General features: G+C 56.1%; 3 protein-coding genes and 1 non-coding gene across 5 annotated transcripts; 1 reads left to right on the top strand and 3 right to left on the bottom strand.

Annotated features, from left to right (window-relative positions):
- Positions 1-388: 388 nt before the first annotated feature.
- TRNAM-CAU (transfer RNA methionine (anticodon CAU)) lies at positions 389-460 on the bottom strand. The gene has a single exon. It is a non-coding gene; the product is annotated as a tRNA-Met (tRNA).
- Positions 461-677: 217 nt separating this feature from the next.
- ILF2 (interleukin enhancer binding factor 2) lies at positions 678-6,954 on the top strand. The gene is made up of 14 exons (XM_058821515.1): positions 678-735; positions 1,214-1,255; positions 1,365-1,407; positions 2,140-2,244; positions 2,396-2,473; positions 2,971-3,073; positions 3,165-3,230; positions 4,029-4,145; positions 4,240-4,318; positions 5,213-5,300; positions 5,395-5,456; positions 6,339-6,453; positions 6,532-6,622; positions 6,709-6,954. Exons 1-14 carry the CDS (start codon positions 731-733, stop codon positions 6,867-6,869), a joined length of 1,155 nt encoding a protein of 384 aa, XP_058677498.1. The 5' UTR covers positions 678-730; the 3' UTR covers positions 6,870-6,954.
- Positions 6,955-7,930: 976 nt separating this feature from the next.
- On the bottom strand, positions 7,931-9,322 carry SNAPIN (SNAP associated protein). Its single transcript, XM_058821869.1, has 4 exons — positions 9,164-9,322; positions 8,488-8,534; positions 8,284-8,402; positions 7,931-8,181 (listed from the first exon to the last, which is right to left on the bottom strand). The coding sequence occupies exons 1-4, from the start codon at positions 9,268-9,270 to the stop codon at positions 8,092-8,094; spliced, it is 363 nt and encodes a 120-aa protein (XP_058677852.1). The 5' UTR covers positions 9,271-9,322; the 3' UTR covers positions 7,931-8,091.
- A 382-nt stretch (positions 9,323-9,704) lies between these two features.
- Positions 9,705-18,010, bottom strand: LOC131569410 (mothers against decapentaplegic homolog 4-like). Of its 2 annotated transcripts, XM_058821614.1 has the most exons (12): positions 17,812-18,010; positions 16,354-16,600; positions 15,817-15,991; positions 15,552-15,572; positions 14,962-15,120; positions 14,196-14,270; positions 14,012-14,119; positions 13,901-13,939; positions 13,640-13,823; positions 12,098-12,266; positions 10,898-11,036; positions 9,705-10,006 (listed from the first exon to the last, which is right to left on the bottom strand). In XM_058821614.1, exons 2-12 carry the CDS (start codon positions 16,576-16,578, stop codon positions 9,807-9,809), a joined length of 1,494 nt encoding a protein of 497 aa, XP_058677597.1. In that variant the 5' UTR covers positions 16,579-16,600; positions 17,812-18,010; the 3' UTR covers positions 9,705-9,806. The 2 variants fall into 2 exon arrangements, with proteins under 2 accessions (XP_058677597.1, XP_058677598.1); XM_058821615.1 differs by lacking the exon at positions 14,012-14,119.
- Between the last annotated feature and the right edge of the window lie 515 nt (positions 18,011-18,525).

The raw sequence follows: 18,525 nt of genomic DNA on the forward strand, positions 1-18,525 counted from the left end.
GGAACCCGGAGGGGCTCGGACACCTCTGGTCCCGCACATCCGTGGGAGGTTCGGCCCCACGGAGGGGTCACGGCAGCCCCGTGGCAGTGCGGGGGTGACACCGGGGGTGACGCTCGGGGGTTGCGCGGCGCTGGCAGCGCTCGGGGGGACACGGGAAGAGGTTGGGGACACGCACGGGGGGACGCGCGCAATGGTTCGGCGGCGTCTCGTTTATCAGTGTCACGAGTGGGGTAACACCCGTGACACCCGTAACCCCACGCAGCTGCCGGCTCTCCAGCAGGCCAGACAAGCCTGGGCGGGCATGAGGGAAGCGTTAAGAATCCAACGCAGCAAATAAAAAAAATAATAACTGGCAAAACAAATCTCGCGTGGAAGGAAAAAGTTATGCTAGCAGAGGATGGTTTCGATCCATCGACCTCTGGGTTATGGGCCCAGCACGCTCCCGCTGCGCCACTCTGCTGCTGCGTGCGTGGCTGTGCCGCGCCCTTTATACCCGCGGCGCGCGAGCTCCATTCATGAGTTCCGCGCCCCCTCCAGCGGCCGCCCCAGCGCGCGCCGCCATTGGCCGCCTCTCGCTCTGATTGACGCGCCGCCTCACCAATGGCTGCTGGAGAAGCGCCCGCCAGGGGCGGGATGAGGGAGAGCGGCGGCCAATGAGCGGGCGGGTTGCTGCGGGGTCTGCGAGCGGCGTTTCATTGTCGGGAACGGCGGCGGCGGCGGCGGCGGCGACATGAGGTGGGACCGGGGGATACCGGGGGGACACCGGCACCGAGACCGGGGGGATACCGGGACTGGGGGAGGAAGGGGGGAAGTGGAGGGAGAACCGGGACTGGGGGGATCACGGGGACCGTGGGGGGACGGGCACCGGCAGAGACCGGGACTGGGGGGCCGCAGGAGCGGGGGGAAACGGGAGCGGGGTGGGGAACGGGGCGAACCAAGGGGAAGCGGGGATGGGGGAGAGCAGCACCGAAACCGGGAGGGGACCGGGAATGGACCGGGGAGCACCGGGAGGGGCGGGACCAAAGGGAACCGGGGATGGGGGAGAGCAGCACCGAAACCGGGGGTGGGCGGGCCCTTAAAGGGACCGGGAATGGACCGGGGGAGGGACCGGGGAGCACCGGGAGGGGCAGAACCGGGACCGGAGGATCGCTGCCGGTGCTCGGTTCCCTCACTCAGCGCCGCTCCCGTTCTCTCTCTCTCTCTCTCCCCGCAGGGGCGATCGAGGCCGCGGCCGCGGCGGCCGCTTCGGTTCCAGGCGAGTCCCGGGACGGCTCCGGTGCTGCTGTGGGACCGGGCCGGTCCCGAGGGGCGGGAGGGGTCCCGGGGGCTCCGGGAGTCACTTCGGGATTTTTTATCCTCTGTAGGTTCCGGCCCTTTGTGCCCCACATCCCCTTCGACTTCTATGTGGTGAGTAACACCGGGAATTAACGGGATTTAATGGGATTTACCGGGAATTTTCTGGGATTTTTCTGGGATTTTTCCATGGTTAACGATGCCCCCAAGCCCGGATTTCTGGGGTTTGGGTTGAAATAAATAAATTCCCTAAAAATGCTGTGGTTTGGTGAAAAACCCCGCATTTAGAGGGTTTTGATGTTGTTGGGAACGGGAAAATGGGAGGAAAAATGTGACAAATCACTCCAGGACTGGGGATTTTAACAGGTAAAATTTTGCATTGTAAAAGGTAAAATATGGCATTTTAACAGGGAAAGTTTGGGACTGTAACAGGTAAATTTTGGGATTGTGACAGGTAAAATTTGGGATTGTAAGAGGTCAAAATGGGGATTTTAAGAGGCAAAGTTTGGGATTCTGACAGATAAAGTTTGGGATTGTAAGAGGTAAAATTTGAGATTTTGCCAGGTAAATTTTGAGATTGTGCCAAGCAAATTTTGGGATTGTCACAGGTAAAATTTGGGATTTTAACAGGTAAATTTTGGGATTTTAATAGGTAAAATCTGGGATTAAATTTAACAAAGCATCTCCTGGGGCTGTGAGGGCAAATTCCGTGAATCCCAGCTGGGAATTGTGTCCTGTTTCAGTGTGAGATGGAATTCCCTGAATTCCAGGTGGGAATTTTGTCCCATTTCAGTGTGAAATGGAATTCCATGAATTGGGAAAATGGGAATTTTGTCCTTTTCTCAGTGTGAGATGGCTTTTCCCCGAGTCAAGCCCGCTGCAGATGAGACGGCGTTCAGCGAGGCGCTGCTCAAGAGGAACCAGGACCTGGCTCCCACTGCTGCTGAGCAGGTGCTGGGCCCAAAAAAAACCCAAAAATCCCCAAAATTTGGGGTTTGGGGAGTCCAAACTTCCTCAGGAATGACCTAAAAATGAATTTTTGGGGAATTTGTGCTCTGTAAATGGGATTATTCCTGGGTAATTTTGTCCCGTTCCTTTCCAGGCTTCCATCCTGTCCCTGGTGACCAAGATCAACAACGTCATCGACAATTTAATTGTGGCTCCGGGAACGTTCGAGGTGGTGAGTGCAGAATTTGGGGAAACAGCTCCAAGGTGGTGGGAATGGGAAATGCTCCTGGCCCAGCGTGGCTTAAGGCTCGATGCTGAGCCCCCAAACGTGGATTTTGGGTTGAATTTTTGGGATTTTTGGTTTCTTTTCCCCCAGCAAATCGAGGAGGTTCGCCAGGTGGGCTCCTCCAAGAACCCACAATGGGTTAAGCCTCAATGCTAAGCAACCAAATGTGGATTTCGAGTTGAATTTTGGGGATTCTGGGTTGAATGTTTGAGGATTTTGGGTTGAATTTTTGGGATTTTGGTTTCTTTTCCCCCAGCAAATCGAGGAGGTTCGCCAGGTGGGCTCCTCCAAGAACCCACAATGGGTTAAGCCTCAATGCTGAGCAACCAAATGTGGATTTCGGGTTGAATTTTGGGGATTCTGGGTTGAATTTCGGGGATTTTGGGTTGAATGTTTGAGGATTTTGGGTTGAATTTTTGGGATTTTGGTTTCTTTTCCCCCAGCAAATCGAGGAGGTTCGCCAGGTGGGCTCCTACAAGAAGGGCACGATGACCACGGGGCACAACGTGGCAGACCTGGTGGTGATCTTGAAGATCCTGCCCACTTGTGAGTGCCACCTGGGCAGGGTCACAGCCACCTTTGGGTGCCAGGCCTTCCTCCAGCCCTCCTCCTCCTCATTTTCCTCTCCTTTTCCCAGTGGAAGCTGTGGCAGCCTTGGGGAACAAGGTGGTGGAGAGCCTGAGAGCCCAGGACCCCAGCGAAGGTGAGGCCTGATTTTTAAAATTTTTTAAAAATATTTTTTAATATTTTTTAAAGATTTTTTAAGATTTTTTAAGATTTTTAAAAGATCTTTTAAGATTTTTTAAGCCTTCTGATGTTGACATTTTTGTAGCAAACTTTCTCACACACTTTCTGTAAATAATTCACGGTTTTGCATTCCTTTATGGAAGAGGGGAAATTTGATGGACTGTTGGTTTGTCCAGTGTCATTGGAGAGGTGGTACTGTCACCCTCCAATCCACTGTCACTTTTGGAAAACTAGTAATATTTTGGGATTGTAACAGGTAAAATTTGGGATTGTAACAGGTAAATTTTGAGATTGTAAGAGGTAAAATTTGGGATTGTAATACGTAAATTTTGGGATTGTAATACGTAAATTTTGGGATTGTAATATGTAAATTTTGGGATTGTAAGAGGTAAATTTTGGGATTTTGACAAGTAAATTTTGGTACTGTCACAGGTAAATGTTGACATTGTGACAGGTAAATTTTGGGATTGTAACAGGCAAATTTGTTATTGTCACAGGTAAGATTTGAGATTGTAACAGGTAAACGTTTGGATTGTAACACATAAATTTTGGGATTCTGGCAGGTAAATTTTGGCATCAGAATCTATTTTCTGGAGTCAGAAATTAAACTTCCATTTTTCCTTACCTTCAGAGCAGCGCTGTGTGCGCTTGTTGCATGTCCTGCAGCGACAAGTCCACACCCTGGAGTGCTCCTGGCTGTGCTCCATGGCCATTCCTGGTTTCTCCAGACACAATTCCTGCTCTTTCCCCGCAGTGCTGACCATGCTGACCAACGAGACCGGCTTTGAGATCAGCTCTGCGGACGCCACGGTGAAGATCCTGATCACCACGGTGCCGCCCAACCTGCGCAAGCTGGACCCGGAGCTGCACCGTGGGTACCCAGCCCTGCTCCCTCCTTGGGGTGCCCAGGGGGGACTGGGAGCACTGGGAGCACTGGGAACACTGGGGGTTTGTGCTCCTTGCAGTGGACATCAAGGTGCTGCAGAGCGCCCTGGCCGCCATCCGGCACGCGCGGTGGTTCGAGGAGAATGCGTCGCAGTCCACGTGAGTGAGGGGTGGGATGAGGATGGATCATGGGGATGGGGCTGAATCCTCAGTCTGGGTCTGAATCCTCAGTGTGGGTACAGATCCTTGTTCTGGGTCTGAATCCTCCTTCTGGGTCCAGATCCTCAGTCTGGTTACAGATCCTCCTTCTGGGTCCAGATCTTCAGTCTGGGTCTGGATCCTCAGGCTGGGTCTGAATCCTCAATCTGGGTCCAGATCTTCAGTCTGGGTCCAGATCCTCCTTCTGGGTCCAGATCTTCAGTCTGGGTCCAGATCCTCCTTCTGGGTCCAGATCTTCAGTCTGGGTCCAGATCCTCCTTCTGGATCCAGATCCTCAATCTGGATTCAGATTCTTGTTCTGGGTCTGAATCCTCAATCTGGGTCCAGATCTTAGTTATGGGTCCAGATCTTCATTCTGGGTCTGGATCCTTGTTCTGGATCCAAATCTTCAATCTGGGTCCAGATCTTAGTTCTGGGTCTGAATCTTCAAACTATGATTTGGATTCTCCTTCTGGATCCAAATCATAGTTCTGGGTCCAGATCCTCCTTCTGGGTCTGGATCCTCAGTCTGGGTCCAGATCATCAATCTGGGTCCAGATCCTCCTGGATCTGAATTCTCAGTGTGGGTCTGAACCCTCCTGTTGAGTCCAGATCTTAGTTCTGGGTCCAGATTCTCAATGTGGGTCTGAATCCAGATCCTCCTTCTGGATCCTAATCCGAGTTCAGAATCCAAATCCTGGTTCTAGATCCTAAACCTGGTTCTAGATACCAATCCTTGTTCTGATTCCAGATCATTGTTCTGGGTCCAGATCCTCAATCTGGATCCCAGTCCCATTCCCAAGATCACAGAGCAGTTCCTGGCGTGGGCCTGACCCTGCTCCTGCCTCTCTCCAGGGTGAAGGTTCTGATCCGGCTGCTCAAGGACCTGAGGATTCGCTTCCCCGGCTTCGAACCGCTCACACCCTGGATCCTGGACCTGCTGGTGGGGTCACTGATGTGGTGATGATGATCCTGATCCTGATCCTGGTCCCAACAGGAGCTGGGAATCTCCTAATTCCTGTTCCTTCCCTCTGCAGGGTCACTACGCCGTGATGAACAACCCCACCCGGCAGCCCCTGGCCCTCAACATCGCCTACAGGTCTGTGGGGTTTCCATTCCACAAATTCCCCTTGTGGAATAAAAGCATTTTTCCTTATAAAACCATTGGAATATCATGGGAGATAAACCCAGCTGGGATTTCCTTGTGGTGTTTTCCCTTTGTGGTTCCATTTTCCCGACAAAACCATTGGAACCTCATGGGCTGACTGGGGGATAAATCCAGCTCTGGTGTTTTCCCTTTTTGGATTCATTTTCCTGATAAAACCACTGGAATCTCATGGAATGTCTGGGAGATAAACCCATCTCCTCCATCAGGGATTTCCTGGCGCTGTTTTCCCTTTGTGGCTCCATTTTCCTTATAAAACCGCTGGAATCTCGCAGGCTGGGATTTCCTGGTGGTTTTCCCTTTGTGGCTCCATTTTCCTCACAAAACCACTGGAATCTCACGGGAGACAAACCCATCTCCTCCATCAGGGATTTCCTGGGCTGTTTTTTTCCTGAAATGATCCATTTTCCCAACAAAACCACTGGAATCTCATGAGCTGACTGGGAGACAAACCCATCTCCTCCATCAGGGATTTCCTGGGCTGTTTTTTCCTGAAATGATCCATTTTCCCAACAAAACTGCTGGAATCTCATGGGAGACAAACCCATCTCCTCCATCAGGGATTTCCTGGGCTGTTTTTTCCTGAAATGATCAATTTTCCCAACAAAACCGCTGGAATCTCATGGGAGACAAACCCATCTCCTCCATCAGGGATTTCCTGGTGCTGTTTTTTCCTGAAATGATCCATTTTCCCAACAAAACCACTGGAATCTCATGAGCTGACTGGGAGACAAACCATCTCCTCCATCAGGGATTTCCTGGGCTGTTTTTTCCTGGAATGACCCATTTTTCACCCCGATTTCCCCCGTTTTGCAGGCGCTGCCTGCAGATCCTGGCGGCCGGGCTCTTCCTGCCCGGCTCCGTGGGCATCACGGACCCGTGCGAGAGCGGCAACTTCCGCGTGCACACGGTGATGACGCTGGAGCAGCAGGTCAGGAGGGGACCCCAAAAGGCCAGGGAACACTTCTGGGGGGTCTCTGTCCTCACATTGTGCCCTCCTCATCACCAGGACATGGTGTGCTACACCGCGCAGACCCTCGTGCGCATCCTGAGCCATGGAGGATACAGGAAGATCCTGGGGCAGGAGGGTGATGCCAGCTGTGAGTTTGGGGTTTGGGGGGGTGTCAGGGTGGGCACGGGGTTGGTGTCACCTCGAGGAGGTGCCCAGCGTCACCTCCTGGGGCAGACCTGGCCTCTGAGATGTCCACGTGGGACGGGGTGATTGTCACGCCGTCGGAGAAGGCGTATGAGAAACCGCCGGAGAAGAAGGAAGGGGAGGAAGAAGAGGAGAACCAGGAGGAGCCGGCGGCCGGGGAGGAAGAGGAGAGCATGGAGACGCAGGAGTGACACCTGTGGCAGCTGCAGCAGGTGAGGGGACACAGCCCAGTGTCCCTGTGCCCTGTCCCTGTTTTTTACTTGCACATTAAAGTGTTCCCCCATTTCCAGCGTGTGCTGTGTGCTCAGGTGTGTGTGGGACAGGTGGGAGTGAGGCAGGTGGAGAAGCAGGAGAAGGATCCAGAACTTGAAGGAAATACCTGGGGGTGTCCAGACCCCAATTGGGGGTGTCCAAACTTCACCTGGGCTTCCCAAATTCCACCTGGGGGTGTCCAAATCCCACCTGGGCCTCCCAAATTCCACCTGGGGGTGTCCAAATCCAACCTGGAAGTGCTCAGACCCCATTTGTGCCTCCCAAACCCCACCTGGGCCTCCCAAATCCAACCTGGGAGTGTTCCAAATCCAACCTGGAGGTGTCCAGACCCCACCTGTGCCTCCCAAATCCAACCTGGTGGTGCCGAGACCCCACCTGGGCTTCCCAAATTTCACCTGGAGGTGCCCAAACCCCACCTGAGCATCCCAAATTCCACCTGGGAATGTTCTAAATCCAACCTGGAGGTGCCCAGACCCCACTTGGGGCCTCTCAAATTCCACCTGGGGTGTCCAAATCCCACCTGTGCTTTCCAAATTCCACCTGAGCCTCCCAAATTCCACCTGGGGGTGTCCAGATCCAACCTGGAGGTGCCCAAACCCCACCTGAGCCTCTCAAATTCCACCTGGAGGTGCCCAAATTGAACCTGGAGGTGGCCCAAACCCCACATGGGCTTCCCAAATTCCACCTGGCCCTCTCAAATTCCACCTGGGGGTGTCCAAACCCCACTTGGGCCTCTCAAATTCCACCTGGGAGTGTTCAAATCCAATCTGGAGGTGCCCAAGTCCAACCTGGAGGTGCCCAGACCCCATTTGGGGCAACCCAAACTTCACCCGGACCCCGCAAATTCCACCTGGGGGTGTCCAAATCCAACCTGGGGATAGCCAAATCCCACCTGGAGGTTCCCAGCCCCCCCTGGCAGCACCTGTGTTGTCCCCAAGGCCCCTCAGGGACGTGGGATCAGCATCATCACAAACTCTCAGTCACTTTTATTCCAGCGCCCCCAAACGTGGGATCGCGGCTCGGAGCGTCCCAAATCCCCCATGTGCAGGTGATGGGGGGACAGCCCCTCAATTCCAGCAATTCCTGCTCTATCATCATGCCCTGTTGGTCACCTGGATGGTCACCTGGATGGTCATTTGGTCACTTGGCCTGGTAGCCCCCAGCCTCCAGCATTGCTCTCCTCCTCACCGTCTCCTTGGCCACGCTGTGGTTCAGCCTCCTCAGCCTCTCCTGGACAGGAAAAAAATCACAAAAATTCACAAAAATCACAAAAATCACCTGTCAGCACCTTGGGGAGCTCTGAGACCCCAAAATTTCCTTGTCCCACCTCACCTGGGCGTTCTGGAGGATGTTGTTGACCAGCACCACGCGGCGCCGGGCATTCAGCAGCTTCTTCACGTAGGGGTCGAGGTCCAGAGCCACCTTCTGGTCCTCGTTGATGCGGCACAGCTCTGGGGAAGGGTCTGCGTGAGCCCCCCGTGCCCCCCTCAGGATGATGGGGGGACAGGGGGGACCCCCACACAGGGCTGGGCTCACCTGTGGCCAGGCTGTCGATGTGCTCCCGCAGCTCCACCTGGCTCTCCCTGGGGATGGGGAAAATCGGGGTTTACACCCAAAATTCAGCCGTGTTCACCCATAAAAAGATGGGAGATGCGCGGCCAGCACCCCTCGGGCAACACCACCAAGAATTGCCCACCCCATGTTCCCCCAAATCCCCAAAATTCGCTCTCACGTACCTCCAAATCCCTTCAGTGCCAAAATTCACCCTCATGAACCCCCAAAGCCCTTCAGCCCCAAAACTTGCCCTCACGTACCCCAAAATCCCCAAAATTCGCCCTCATGTACTCCTACATCCCCCAAATTCACCCTCATGAATCCCCAAAATCCCTTCAGCCCCAAAATTCACCCTCATGAACCCCCAAAACTCTTCAGTGCCAAAATTCGCCCTCATGTACTCCTACATCCCCAAAATTTGCCCTCACATACCACAAAATCCCTTCAGCCCCAAAATTCACCCTCACGTACCCCTAAAGCTCTTCAGCCCCAAAACTCACCCTCACATACTCCTACATCCCCAAAATTCACCCTCACGCACCCACAAATCCCTTCATCCCCACAGAACTGCCCTCCCCGGCTCTCCCTACCCCTCAGCCCTCCAGGCCGGCCTGCCCCGCTCCCGGCCGCTCTCCGCGGCCCCTCGCGGTGCCCGCACCTGACGCTGTGGACGTGGCGGTCGAGCTGTCGCACGGCGGGGCGCAGGAACTGCAGCAGCCCCTCAGCAAAGAGCTCCCGAGCACCGGGGCCGCTCCCCGCCGCCATCTTAACCCGCGGGGGCTGCCGGTAAACCGAGTCCGTAAGGAGGGGAAGGAGAGGCTGCTTCCGGTGTGCGCCGCGAGGTCTGCTGGGAAACCGAGTCCGTGAGGAGGGGAGGCCGCTTCCGTTGCGTGCCGCGGGTGCTGCTGGGAAATGTAGTCCTAAAGGCACAGATGGAGGCGCATCTGGAGGCCCATCTGGCGGCACAACTGCGCTGCTGAGCGTCCGTCACAGGCCACAGATTCCAACCCCATCCATTAAATAATTAAGTAACGGTTAAAATATCACGGTGTTGGTCCTTTTACTTCATTTTAAAAATTTTTTTTTGGTTTATTTTCATACAAAAGTTCAAGCAGGAGGTGGAAATCAGCACTGAGGGCTGCACTACACCCAGACCACAAGCCTTGATCCAATTCATTAAATAACTGTTAAACCAACACATTTTTGGTCATTTTTTTTTTTTTTTTTTTTGCCATTTTGCTTCGTCTTTTGGCCATTTCGCTTCATTTTTTTCCCCTTTTTTCCGGCATTCCTTGCAGGGTTCAGGCGTGTGCGTCGGGCAGGGCGTGCAGGACGTGGTCCAGCAGCTGCAGGGCGCGGTGCAGGTGCACCTCGATCCAGCAGGGCGTGCAGGTGATGCTGGCGCGGGGGTAGTCGGGCCCCCAGCCCTTAACGAAGCTCAGCCTAACGAGGCAAAGGCGCCGCAGGTCGTCCACGCCGAGCCCCGCGGCCACCGACAGCCCTGGGGGGGGGGACACGGTCACAGCGGGGGGCTCAGCTTGTCCTGGGGGGTGGGACAGCCCTGGGGGGTCAGCACGGGGGTCCTGTCCCCCCTGCGGTCACTCACAGATGGTGTGGAGGGGTCACCATGGGCTCCTGCCCCCACCGCGGTCACTCAGCCCTGGGGGGGGTCAGCACGGGGGTCCCAACCTGCCCTGGGGTCACTCACGGGGGTCCCAGCCCACCCTGGGGTCACTCATGGGTGCTCAGTGGGGTCAGCACGGGGGTCCCAGCCCACCCTGGGTGGTGGGACAGCCCCGGAAGGGTCAGCACAGGCACTGACCAGCACTGTGGTCACTCGGGGGGGTCACCATGGGGTCCTGTCACCACTGTGGTCACTCAGGGGGGTCGGCACAGGCACTGACCAGCACCGTGGTCACTCGGGGGGGTCGGCACAGGCACTGACCAGCATTGTGGTCACTCGGGGGGGTCACCATGGGGTCCTGTCACCACTGTGGTCACTCGGGGGGGTCAGCACAGGCACTGACCAGCACCGTGGTCACTCGGGGGGGTCACCATGGGGTCCTGCCCCCCTGTGGTCACTCAGGGGTGCTGGGATAGCCCCGGGGGGGTCAGCACAGGCACTGACCACCCCCGCGGTCACTCGGGGGGGGTCGGCACAGGCACTGACCAGCACTGTGGTCACTCGGGGGGGTCACCATGGGGTCCTGCCACCACTGTGGTCACTCAGGGGGGTCGGCACAGGCACTGACCACCCCCGCGGTCACTCGGGGGGTCGGCACAGGCACTGACCACCCCCGCGGTCACTCGGGGGGTCAGCACAGGCACTGACCACCCCCGCGGTCACTCAGGGGGGTCAGCACAGGCACTGACCACCCCCGCGGTCACTCACCGATGGCCGGGGCGATGCCCCCCACGGAGCCAGCCCCGGGGATGGTCCCGGCCACCGCGGCCGCCTGGGCAGTGGCCGCAGCCTGGGCCGTGGCCGCCTGCTGCTGCATCTGCCGGTGGCACTGCCGCAGGTCAAACACCTGGGGAGGGCACAGCTTTAGCAAAAATCCCTTCTTTAAGAGTTTGCTTTTTAAGATTTTTTTCTCCTGAGAAGCTGAGAAACCTCATAAAGAAAATGTAAATGATAATTATCTGCCGCTGTAAAATGCAACAAGTAGATCTCTGATTGGCCTCATGGAATTATTTCTAATTAATTATTCTAATTATTTATAATTAATCTGTCTGGACTGTCTCAGTCAATCACAAACCTTTATCATCATTCCTTTTCTATTCTTAACTAACCTCATTTCTTCTATTTTTAATAGAATTTTAATATAATATATATTTAAAAATAAATAATTTATATATTTATCAAATATATATTTATTTATCCATAAATAAATATATATTTGATATAATGTATAAATAAGTATATAAATTATATTACACATATTATTATATTATTATATACTATTATATATTATATTAATATATATCATTACATACTATATATATTATATATATTATAAATATTGTTATATATTATATATTACATTATATATATTATATATTTTATTATATACTTTATATATTTATATAATAAATTACATTATTATATGTTATTTTATATTTATTATATATTAATATAATAATTGTACTACTATATAGTAGATATATATTTGATACAATATATAAATAAATGTATAATATATACTATATTATATATAATATATTATAAATTTATCTATCAAATACATATTTATTTATATGTTTTAGACGGTTTGCTTTATAAATAAATAAAAACACAAAATTATTAATAATAAAGAAAAATAAAAATAAAATAAATATAAATATTAAAATAAATAAATAAAATTAAAAATGTGTTTATTTATAAATCAAACCTTCTAAAACACCAAACCAACATTCTCATCTCTTCCCTCACCCTCAAACCCCTGCAAACACCAACCTCCACCACACGGGGGCACCCCCGAGCAGGGCACCTTTAGGGTCGGGGGCGTCCCTCCGTCCCCGGGGTGCTTCCACTGCCCAGAGCCCCCCAAAACCCAAACACAGACCCCCCCCAGCCCCTCGGGGAGCCCACCTTGACGTGCGCTCCGGGGTACACCTTGTGCACGGCGTCGCCGGGGGCCCTGCCCGCCTCCCTGTCCAGGTAGAAGCTCTGCACGAACACGGCGTGCTCGCTGCGGCAGCGCATCCACACGTCGCCCTCTCCCCGGCGCTCCAGCTGCACGCCCCTGCCGATGTGCAGCCTGGGGAGAGCGTCAGTACGGACCCCTGAGCACCCCCAGGACCCCCGAGCCCCCCAGGACCCCCCAATTCCCTGTTCCACCTGCCCAGCCCTCTCCCCGGCGCTCCAGCTGCACGCCCCTGCCGATGTGCAGCCTGGGGAGAGCGTCAGTACGGACCCCTGAGCACCCCCAGGACCCCCGAGCCCCCCCAGGCCCTGTCCCACCTGCCCCAGGCCCCAGGTTCTCCCTGTTTTGCCCTGATTATCCCACATTTTTCCCTCATATTCCTCCCTTCTGCCCCGATTACCCCCTGTTATCCCCACGCCGTTCTGCCCTAATTATCCCTTCTGGATCCCTCTTTTCCTCATCACCCCATTTTCCCCCTTTCTCCTTTTTCCTCCTTCTGCCCTAACTATCCCCCATTTCCCCCATTTCCAATTTATCCCCCACGACTCCCCACCCTCATTATTCCCCTTTTGCCCCCCATCCTTCACCCCCCTGCCCCATTCCCAGATCTGATTTCCCACATTACTCCCAACCCTCTCCAATGCCCCCTGTCCCCTCTGTGCCCCCCTTAACCCTCCAGTGCACCCCATGCCCCCTGACCCACCATGCCCACCATGCCCTCCATACCCCCCTGTGCCCCCCATGCCTCCCGACCCCCATCTCCCCCATGTTCCCATTGCCCCCATCCCCTCCATTCCCCCTATGCCCCTCTCACCCCCCGTGCCCCCTTCCCCCTTATGCCCCTCTGTGCTCCCCATGCCCCCCATGACCCACCATGCCCCCCTGATCCCCATCTCCCCCATGCCCCCCGTGTCTCCTCACCCACCATGTCCCCCATTTCCCCCTCACCCCCCATCACCCCCATGACCCCGTGCCCCCCGACCCGCCGTGCGCTCTCCGTGCCCCCCATTCCCCCTGTGCCCCCCATTCCCCCGTGCCCCCCCAGTGCCCCCCATGCTCCCCGACCCACCGTGCCCTCTCGCTGGCGGCGCAGCGCTGCACGTTGGAGAGCAATGCCCCCAATGCCCCCCATCACCCCCCATGCCCTGTGAGCCCCCCAATGCCCCCATGCCCACCGTGCCCTCTCGCTGGCGGCGCAGCGCTGCACGTTGGAGAGCAATGCCCCCAGTGCCCCCCATCAGCCCCCATGCCCTGTGACGCCCCAATGCCCCCCGTGCCCCCATGCCCACCGTGCCCTCTCGCTGGCGGCGCAGTGCTGCACGTTGGAGAGCAATGCCCCCAATGCCCCCCATCACCCCCCATGCCCTGTGAGCCCCCAATGCCCCCCGTGCCCACCGTGCCCTCTCGCTGGCGGCGCAGCACGTTGGAGAGCAATGCCCCCCATCAGCCCCCATGCCCTGTGACCCCCCCAATGCCCCCGTGCCCACCGTGCCCTCTCGCTGGCGGCGCAGCGCTGCACGTTGGAGAGCTGCCCCAGGCAGAAGCGGGCGCCCCCCGAGGGATCCACGTATCCATCCACGACCACCGAGGGGCAGCTCGAGGGCACCTTGAAGATCTCCCCCACCTGCACGTCCTGCTCGAAGTAGGCGATGGAGCACCAGAACTCCGGGCCTGGAACGGGGGAAAAAATGGCGGTTTTTGGGGGGTCACGGCACCGATGGGTGCTGAAATGGGTGGGGGGCACTCACCAGGGTGGGTGGACACGGGGGGCTGCAGCACGGGGGGCCCTGGGGGGGTAGAGAGGGGTCAGCACATTGAAGATCCCCCCCAAAGTGTCACCCAGCGCCCCCCAAACCTACAGCAGTGCTGCGGGTGGCTCTGGCTGCTGGCATGGTGGTGGGGAGGGGGCTGCGACCCCCCCAAAGTCGGGGTGTAGACGGTGGCAGGGCTCCAGCTCAGCGGTGAGCCTGCAGGGGACATGGGGGGACATGAGGACGGTCCCCCCAAAGGGGCTGGGGGGCAGCGGGGCACCCCCATACTCACCGTGCTGGGGGGGTTTGGGGTACCCATTCTGTGCTGGGGGGCCCTCGGGGTGGGCCTGGGGGTCCTGGGGGGTCGCTGTGGGGGGGAAGATGTCGATTTTATGGTTTAGAAGGTTTGATTTATTATTTTTTCTAGAAATGTATTTTTATACATTTATACATTTTTAATATGTTTATACATATTTTAATATATATTTAGATATTAATATATTTATATATTTAAATATAGTTTTATATATATTTATAGACATTTAAATATTTATATATTATATATTTATAAATATAATCTTATATTTTATATATATTTTATAATTTTATATATTTATATATTTTAATACATTTATATATTTATATATAAATATATTTTATATTTTTGTATTTTATGTATATTTATATATTTTAACATATATTTAATATATTTGTATATATTTATATATTTACATATATTTATAATTTTATATATTTATATATACTTTATATATTATAAATATTTTTCTATTTATATACTTTTAATATATTTATATATATTTTATATTTTATATTTATATGTATATTTATATATTTTAACATATGTATATTTTAATGTATTTGTATATATTTATATATTTTATATATATTTATATATTTATATCTACTTATATCCATATATATTTATATATATTTATATATATTTATATATATTTATATATATTTATATATTGTGGAGTGGGGGGCTCAGAGTGACACCCCAAACCCCCTCAGTGCAGGGATTATTGTGGGGGTCTCACCTTGGGGCAGCTCCAGGCAGCTCCGGGGGGGCACTCGGGGGGGCTCAGGGGGCAGCGCTCGCTGGGGGCACCCGGGGGTCTCCCCCCCCAGCTCCGGCAGCTCCATCTGCACCACACACTCATGGACACGCTCCTCCTTCACCGGGCACGGGGGGGACACTGGGGACACACACGGAGACCGTGGGGGACACTGGGGACACACACTGGGCACGAGGGGGACACTGGGGACACACACCGGACACCGTGCGGGGACACGGGGGACACACACCGGACACCGTGGGGGGACACACACCGGACACCGTGGGGGGACACGGGGGACACACACCGGACACCGTGCGGGGACACGGGGGACACACACCGGACACCGTGGGGGGACACGGGGGACACACACCGGACACCGTGCGGGGACACGGGGGACACACACCGGACACCGTGGGGGGACACGGGGGACACACACCGGACACCGTGCGGGGACACGGGGGACACACACCGGACACCGTGGGGGGACACGGGGGACACACACCGGACACCGTGCGGGGACACGGGGACCCGCGGCAGGGGGCTCGGGGGGCTCCGGGCCGGGGTCTCACCTGTGCGCGGGATGCTCAGACCTGCGGGACAGGGTTGGGGTGGGGGGTTTAGGGTTAGGATTAGGGGTGCTGTGACCCCCGCTTGGTGACCGGGATCCCGCTTTAGGGGTTTAGGGGGGTCCCGGTGCTGGGGGAATCTCGATGTGGGGGATTGGGGGATCCCGGTTTGGGGGTTTGGGGAATTAGGGGTTCAGGATTAGGATTAGCGGTGCTGTGACCCCCCCCACCCTTGGTGACCCCTCCCCATTTCGGGGGTCCCGCTCACCGCCGCCGGGGGTCCCCACGCGCTCGTAGTGGTAGGGGTTGACGCAGACGCTGTCGCACTTGAGGTCGAAGGCGAACTGGCAGAAGCGGGCGGGCTTGAGCTCGTTCTTGTGCAGGTCGGGCCAGCGCCAGAGCCGCGCGTAGATGACGTGAGGGAAACCCTTCCTGCCGGCCACCTGTGGGGAGGGGGACACGGAGGGGAGGGAGGGGTGGGACCCCTACCCGGGGTGACAATATCGAGATGTCCCTGGGTGACAATAGTGGGATGCCCCCAGGGTGACAACATCGGGGTTCCCCCGGGGGCACAACAGCGAGATACCCCTGGGGAGGATCTGGGAGGTTTGCGACCCCCCAAACCCCCACACCGGGAACCCCCTGGAGTGATGGGGTGACAACACCGGGGTCCCCAGGGGGCTCAGCCCCCATCCCAGGGGTGTTACCCCCATCCCAGGGGTCACAAAGGGCGGTTACCCCCATCCCGGGGGTCCCCAAGGGGGTGTCAGCCCCACCGAGCCCCCCTCCCGGGTTCCTGGTGTACCTGGAGCCGCCCGTCCAGCGTTCTCTGCACGGTGACACACTGGCCGGGCTGGGCCCCTCCGGAGGTGACAGCGGCCACCAGCGCGTCCAGCTCGTCCCTCTTCTCCTTGAGCTTCCTCAGCAGGCTCTGGATGGCGCGGCGGGCGAAGGCCTCGCTGTCCCCTCCCTGCCGGTGGCACAGCAGGCTGTGCACGATGCCGGGGCCGCTGTCGCTGCCCAGGGACATGGCGTGTCCCCAGAGGGTCACCCTGCCGCAGGGGACACCGAGCTGCTGGCACCGGTGACAAAGCCATGTCACCCCAAGCCTGGTTGGGTGGCACCACCTGAGTGCCAGAGTTTGTCCCCAGAGGGTCACCCTGCTGCAGGGGACACCGAGGGATAGTGGCATTCTCAGGTGACAAAGCCATGTCACCCAAAGCCTGGTTGGGTGGCACCACCTGAGTGCCAGAGTTTGTCCCCAGAGGGTCACCCTGCTGCAGGGGACACCGAGGGATAGTGGCATTCTCAGGTGACAAAGCCATGTCACCCAAAGCCTGCGTTCTGTGCTCCCCGAGTGCCAGTTTGTCCCCAGAGGGTCACCCTGCTGCAGGGGACACTGAGCTGCTGGCACCGGCCACAAAGCCATGTCACCCAAAGCCTGCATTCTGTGCTCCCTCCGTGCCAGAGTTTGTCCCCAGCTTGGGCTGAGGTGACCCAGCACAGTTCACAGGGACACTCGGGGTGTCCCCAGGCAGAGTTGGGTGCTGGCATCAGGCTCGGGGACAGCGCTGTCCCCAGGCTGGCACGGAACAGCCGGGATGGAGCCGCTCCCGCAGCCGCCGCCGAGCCCAGACTAAACAGAGCCCGGCCTGGCGCCGCTCCTTAACCCCGCTCTGTCTCTCTCGGCTTCTCCCTTTCCTGCCACAGCCTGGAAAATCCTCGGGATGGCGGCAGACACAACAATCGCCGCTCTCTGCTCCTTATCCGAGCCTGAGTGTCCTGCCAGCACCCCCAGTATGTCCCCAAATGCCACCTCGCTATGGGGACACTTCCAGGGATGCTGAGGGGGGTGAGACCCTCAGCCCCCCGCCAGGCTCTGCGGTTCATCCCATCCCTGCTCCCGGCCTCGTGTTTTGGGGTTAAAAGCAGTGGGAGAGGGGATTTGGGGTCCTGCTCTCCCTCCCTGCATCCCAAGGCTGCTCCAGGGCAGGCAGGAAGGGTCGGAGCCCAGGTTTGGGGCAAGCTGGGCTCAGTGGGGCCAGCCCCAGCCCCGTTCTCACCCCACATCGCCCTGCCAGAACCCCCAGCTGATCCCAGTCCCAAAACTCGTCCTGGGGATGTTCCTGGCACACCACGGGAAGGTGACAGGGACGGCACAGGGGTTCTAAGGGGTGACACGCTTCAAGGAGGGGGTGACACGCTTTAAGAAGAGGACAGCAGGGACCTTTAGGGGACCGAAGGTGGCTCGGGATGGACTCACCTGCACCGGACCCGGCTGCCGTCACTCGCGGCCCGGCTCCCGCCGCATCTCCTCCGACTCACGGTGGTGCTGCCGTGACTGCAGATCCCCGATTGTCCCTCGGCCCCTGCTCTTCCCTCAGCCTCCTGGCCTTCTCTGAGTCCCTGCCTTTCCCTCAGGCTCCTGTCCTTCCCTGAGCTCCTCGCTCTTCCCTCAGCCCTCTGCCTTTTCCTCAGCCCCTCACCTTCCCCTCAGCCCCCTGCCCTTTTCTCCCACCCTCAGCCATTTCCCTCAGCCCTTTCCCTCAGCTCCGTGCCCTTCCCTCAGCCCTTTCCCCCTGCCCTCAGCCTCCTCCTTCTCCTGTCAGCCCTTTCCCTCAGCCTCCCTCGCCTTCTCTAAGCCCTCTCCTCCGGCTCCCAGCTTTCTCCTCCTCCTCCTCTCCCCGTCCCGTTCCCGCTCCCTCGGCCCTTTCCCAACTCCGGCCCTACAATAACAAAAGGAGCGGCCGGAGCGCGTGAGGCGCCGCCGCGCCTCAGCCAATGGCAGCGCCCGTGACAGCCGGGCCGGGCCCCGCCAGCCAATGGCGGCCGAGCTTTCATTGCGCCAGCCTCCAGACGGGTCCCGCCCCCGGCGCCGCCGGGCCCGGCTCCCACCGGGAGCGCCGCGGGTCCCGGCCCCCGTTATACCCCGCTTATCCCGCGGGTCTGGCCCCGGTTATACCGCAAGTATCCATCC

This window comes from Ammospiza caudacuta, chromosome 30 (assembly GCF_027887145.1).
Source record: "Ammospiza caudacuta isolate bAmmCau1 chromosome 30, bAmmCau1.pri, whole genome shotgun sequence".
Lineage (NCBI taxonomy): Eukaryota > Metazoa > Chordata > Aves > Passeriformes > Passerellidae > Ammospiza > Ammospiza caudacuta.

Coding starts and splice junctions, on each gene's coding strand:
- ILF2 (XM_058821515.1), top strand. Junction 1,256..1,364: donor GGCGGCCGCTTCGGTTCCAG/GCGAGTCCCGGG, acceptor TATCCTCTGTAG/GTTCCGGCCCTTTGTGCCCC. Junction 5,457..6,338: donor GCCCTCAACATCGCCTACAG/GTCTGTGGGGTT, acceptor CCCGTTTTGCAG/GCGCTGCCTGCAGATCCTGG.
- SNAPIN (XM_058821869.1), bottom strand. CDS start 9,270: ATGGCGGCGGGGAGCGGCCCCGGTGCTCGGGAGCTCTTTGCTGAGGGG. Junction 8,403..8,487: donor CATCGACAGCCTGGCCACAG/GTGAGCCCAGCC, acceptor ACCCTTCCCCAG/AGCTGTGCCGCATCAACGAG. Junction 8,182..8,283: donor ACATCCTCCAGAACGCCCAG/GTGAGGTGGGAC, acceptor TTTCCTGTCCAG/GAGAGGCTGAGGAGGCTGAA.
- LOC131569410 (XM_058821614.1), bottom strand. CDS start 16,578: ATGTCCCTGGGCAGCGACAGCGGCCCCGGCATCGTGCACAGCCTGCTG. Junction 15,992..16,353: donor CGCTGGACGGGCGGCTCCAG/GTACACCAGGAA, acceptor CCCTCCCCACAG/GTGGCCGGCAGGAAGGGTTT. Junction 10,007..10,897: donor GGGCATCGCCCCGGCCATCG/GTGAGTGACCGC, acceptor CCCCCCCCCCAG/GGCTGTCGGTGGCCGCGGGG.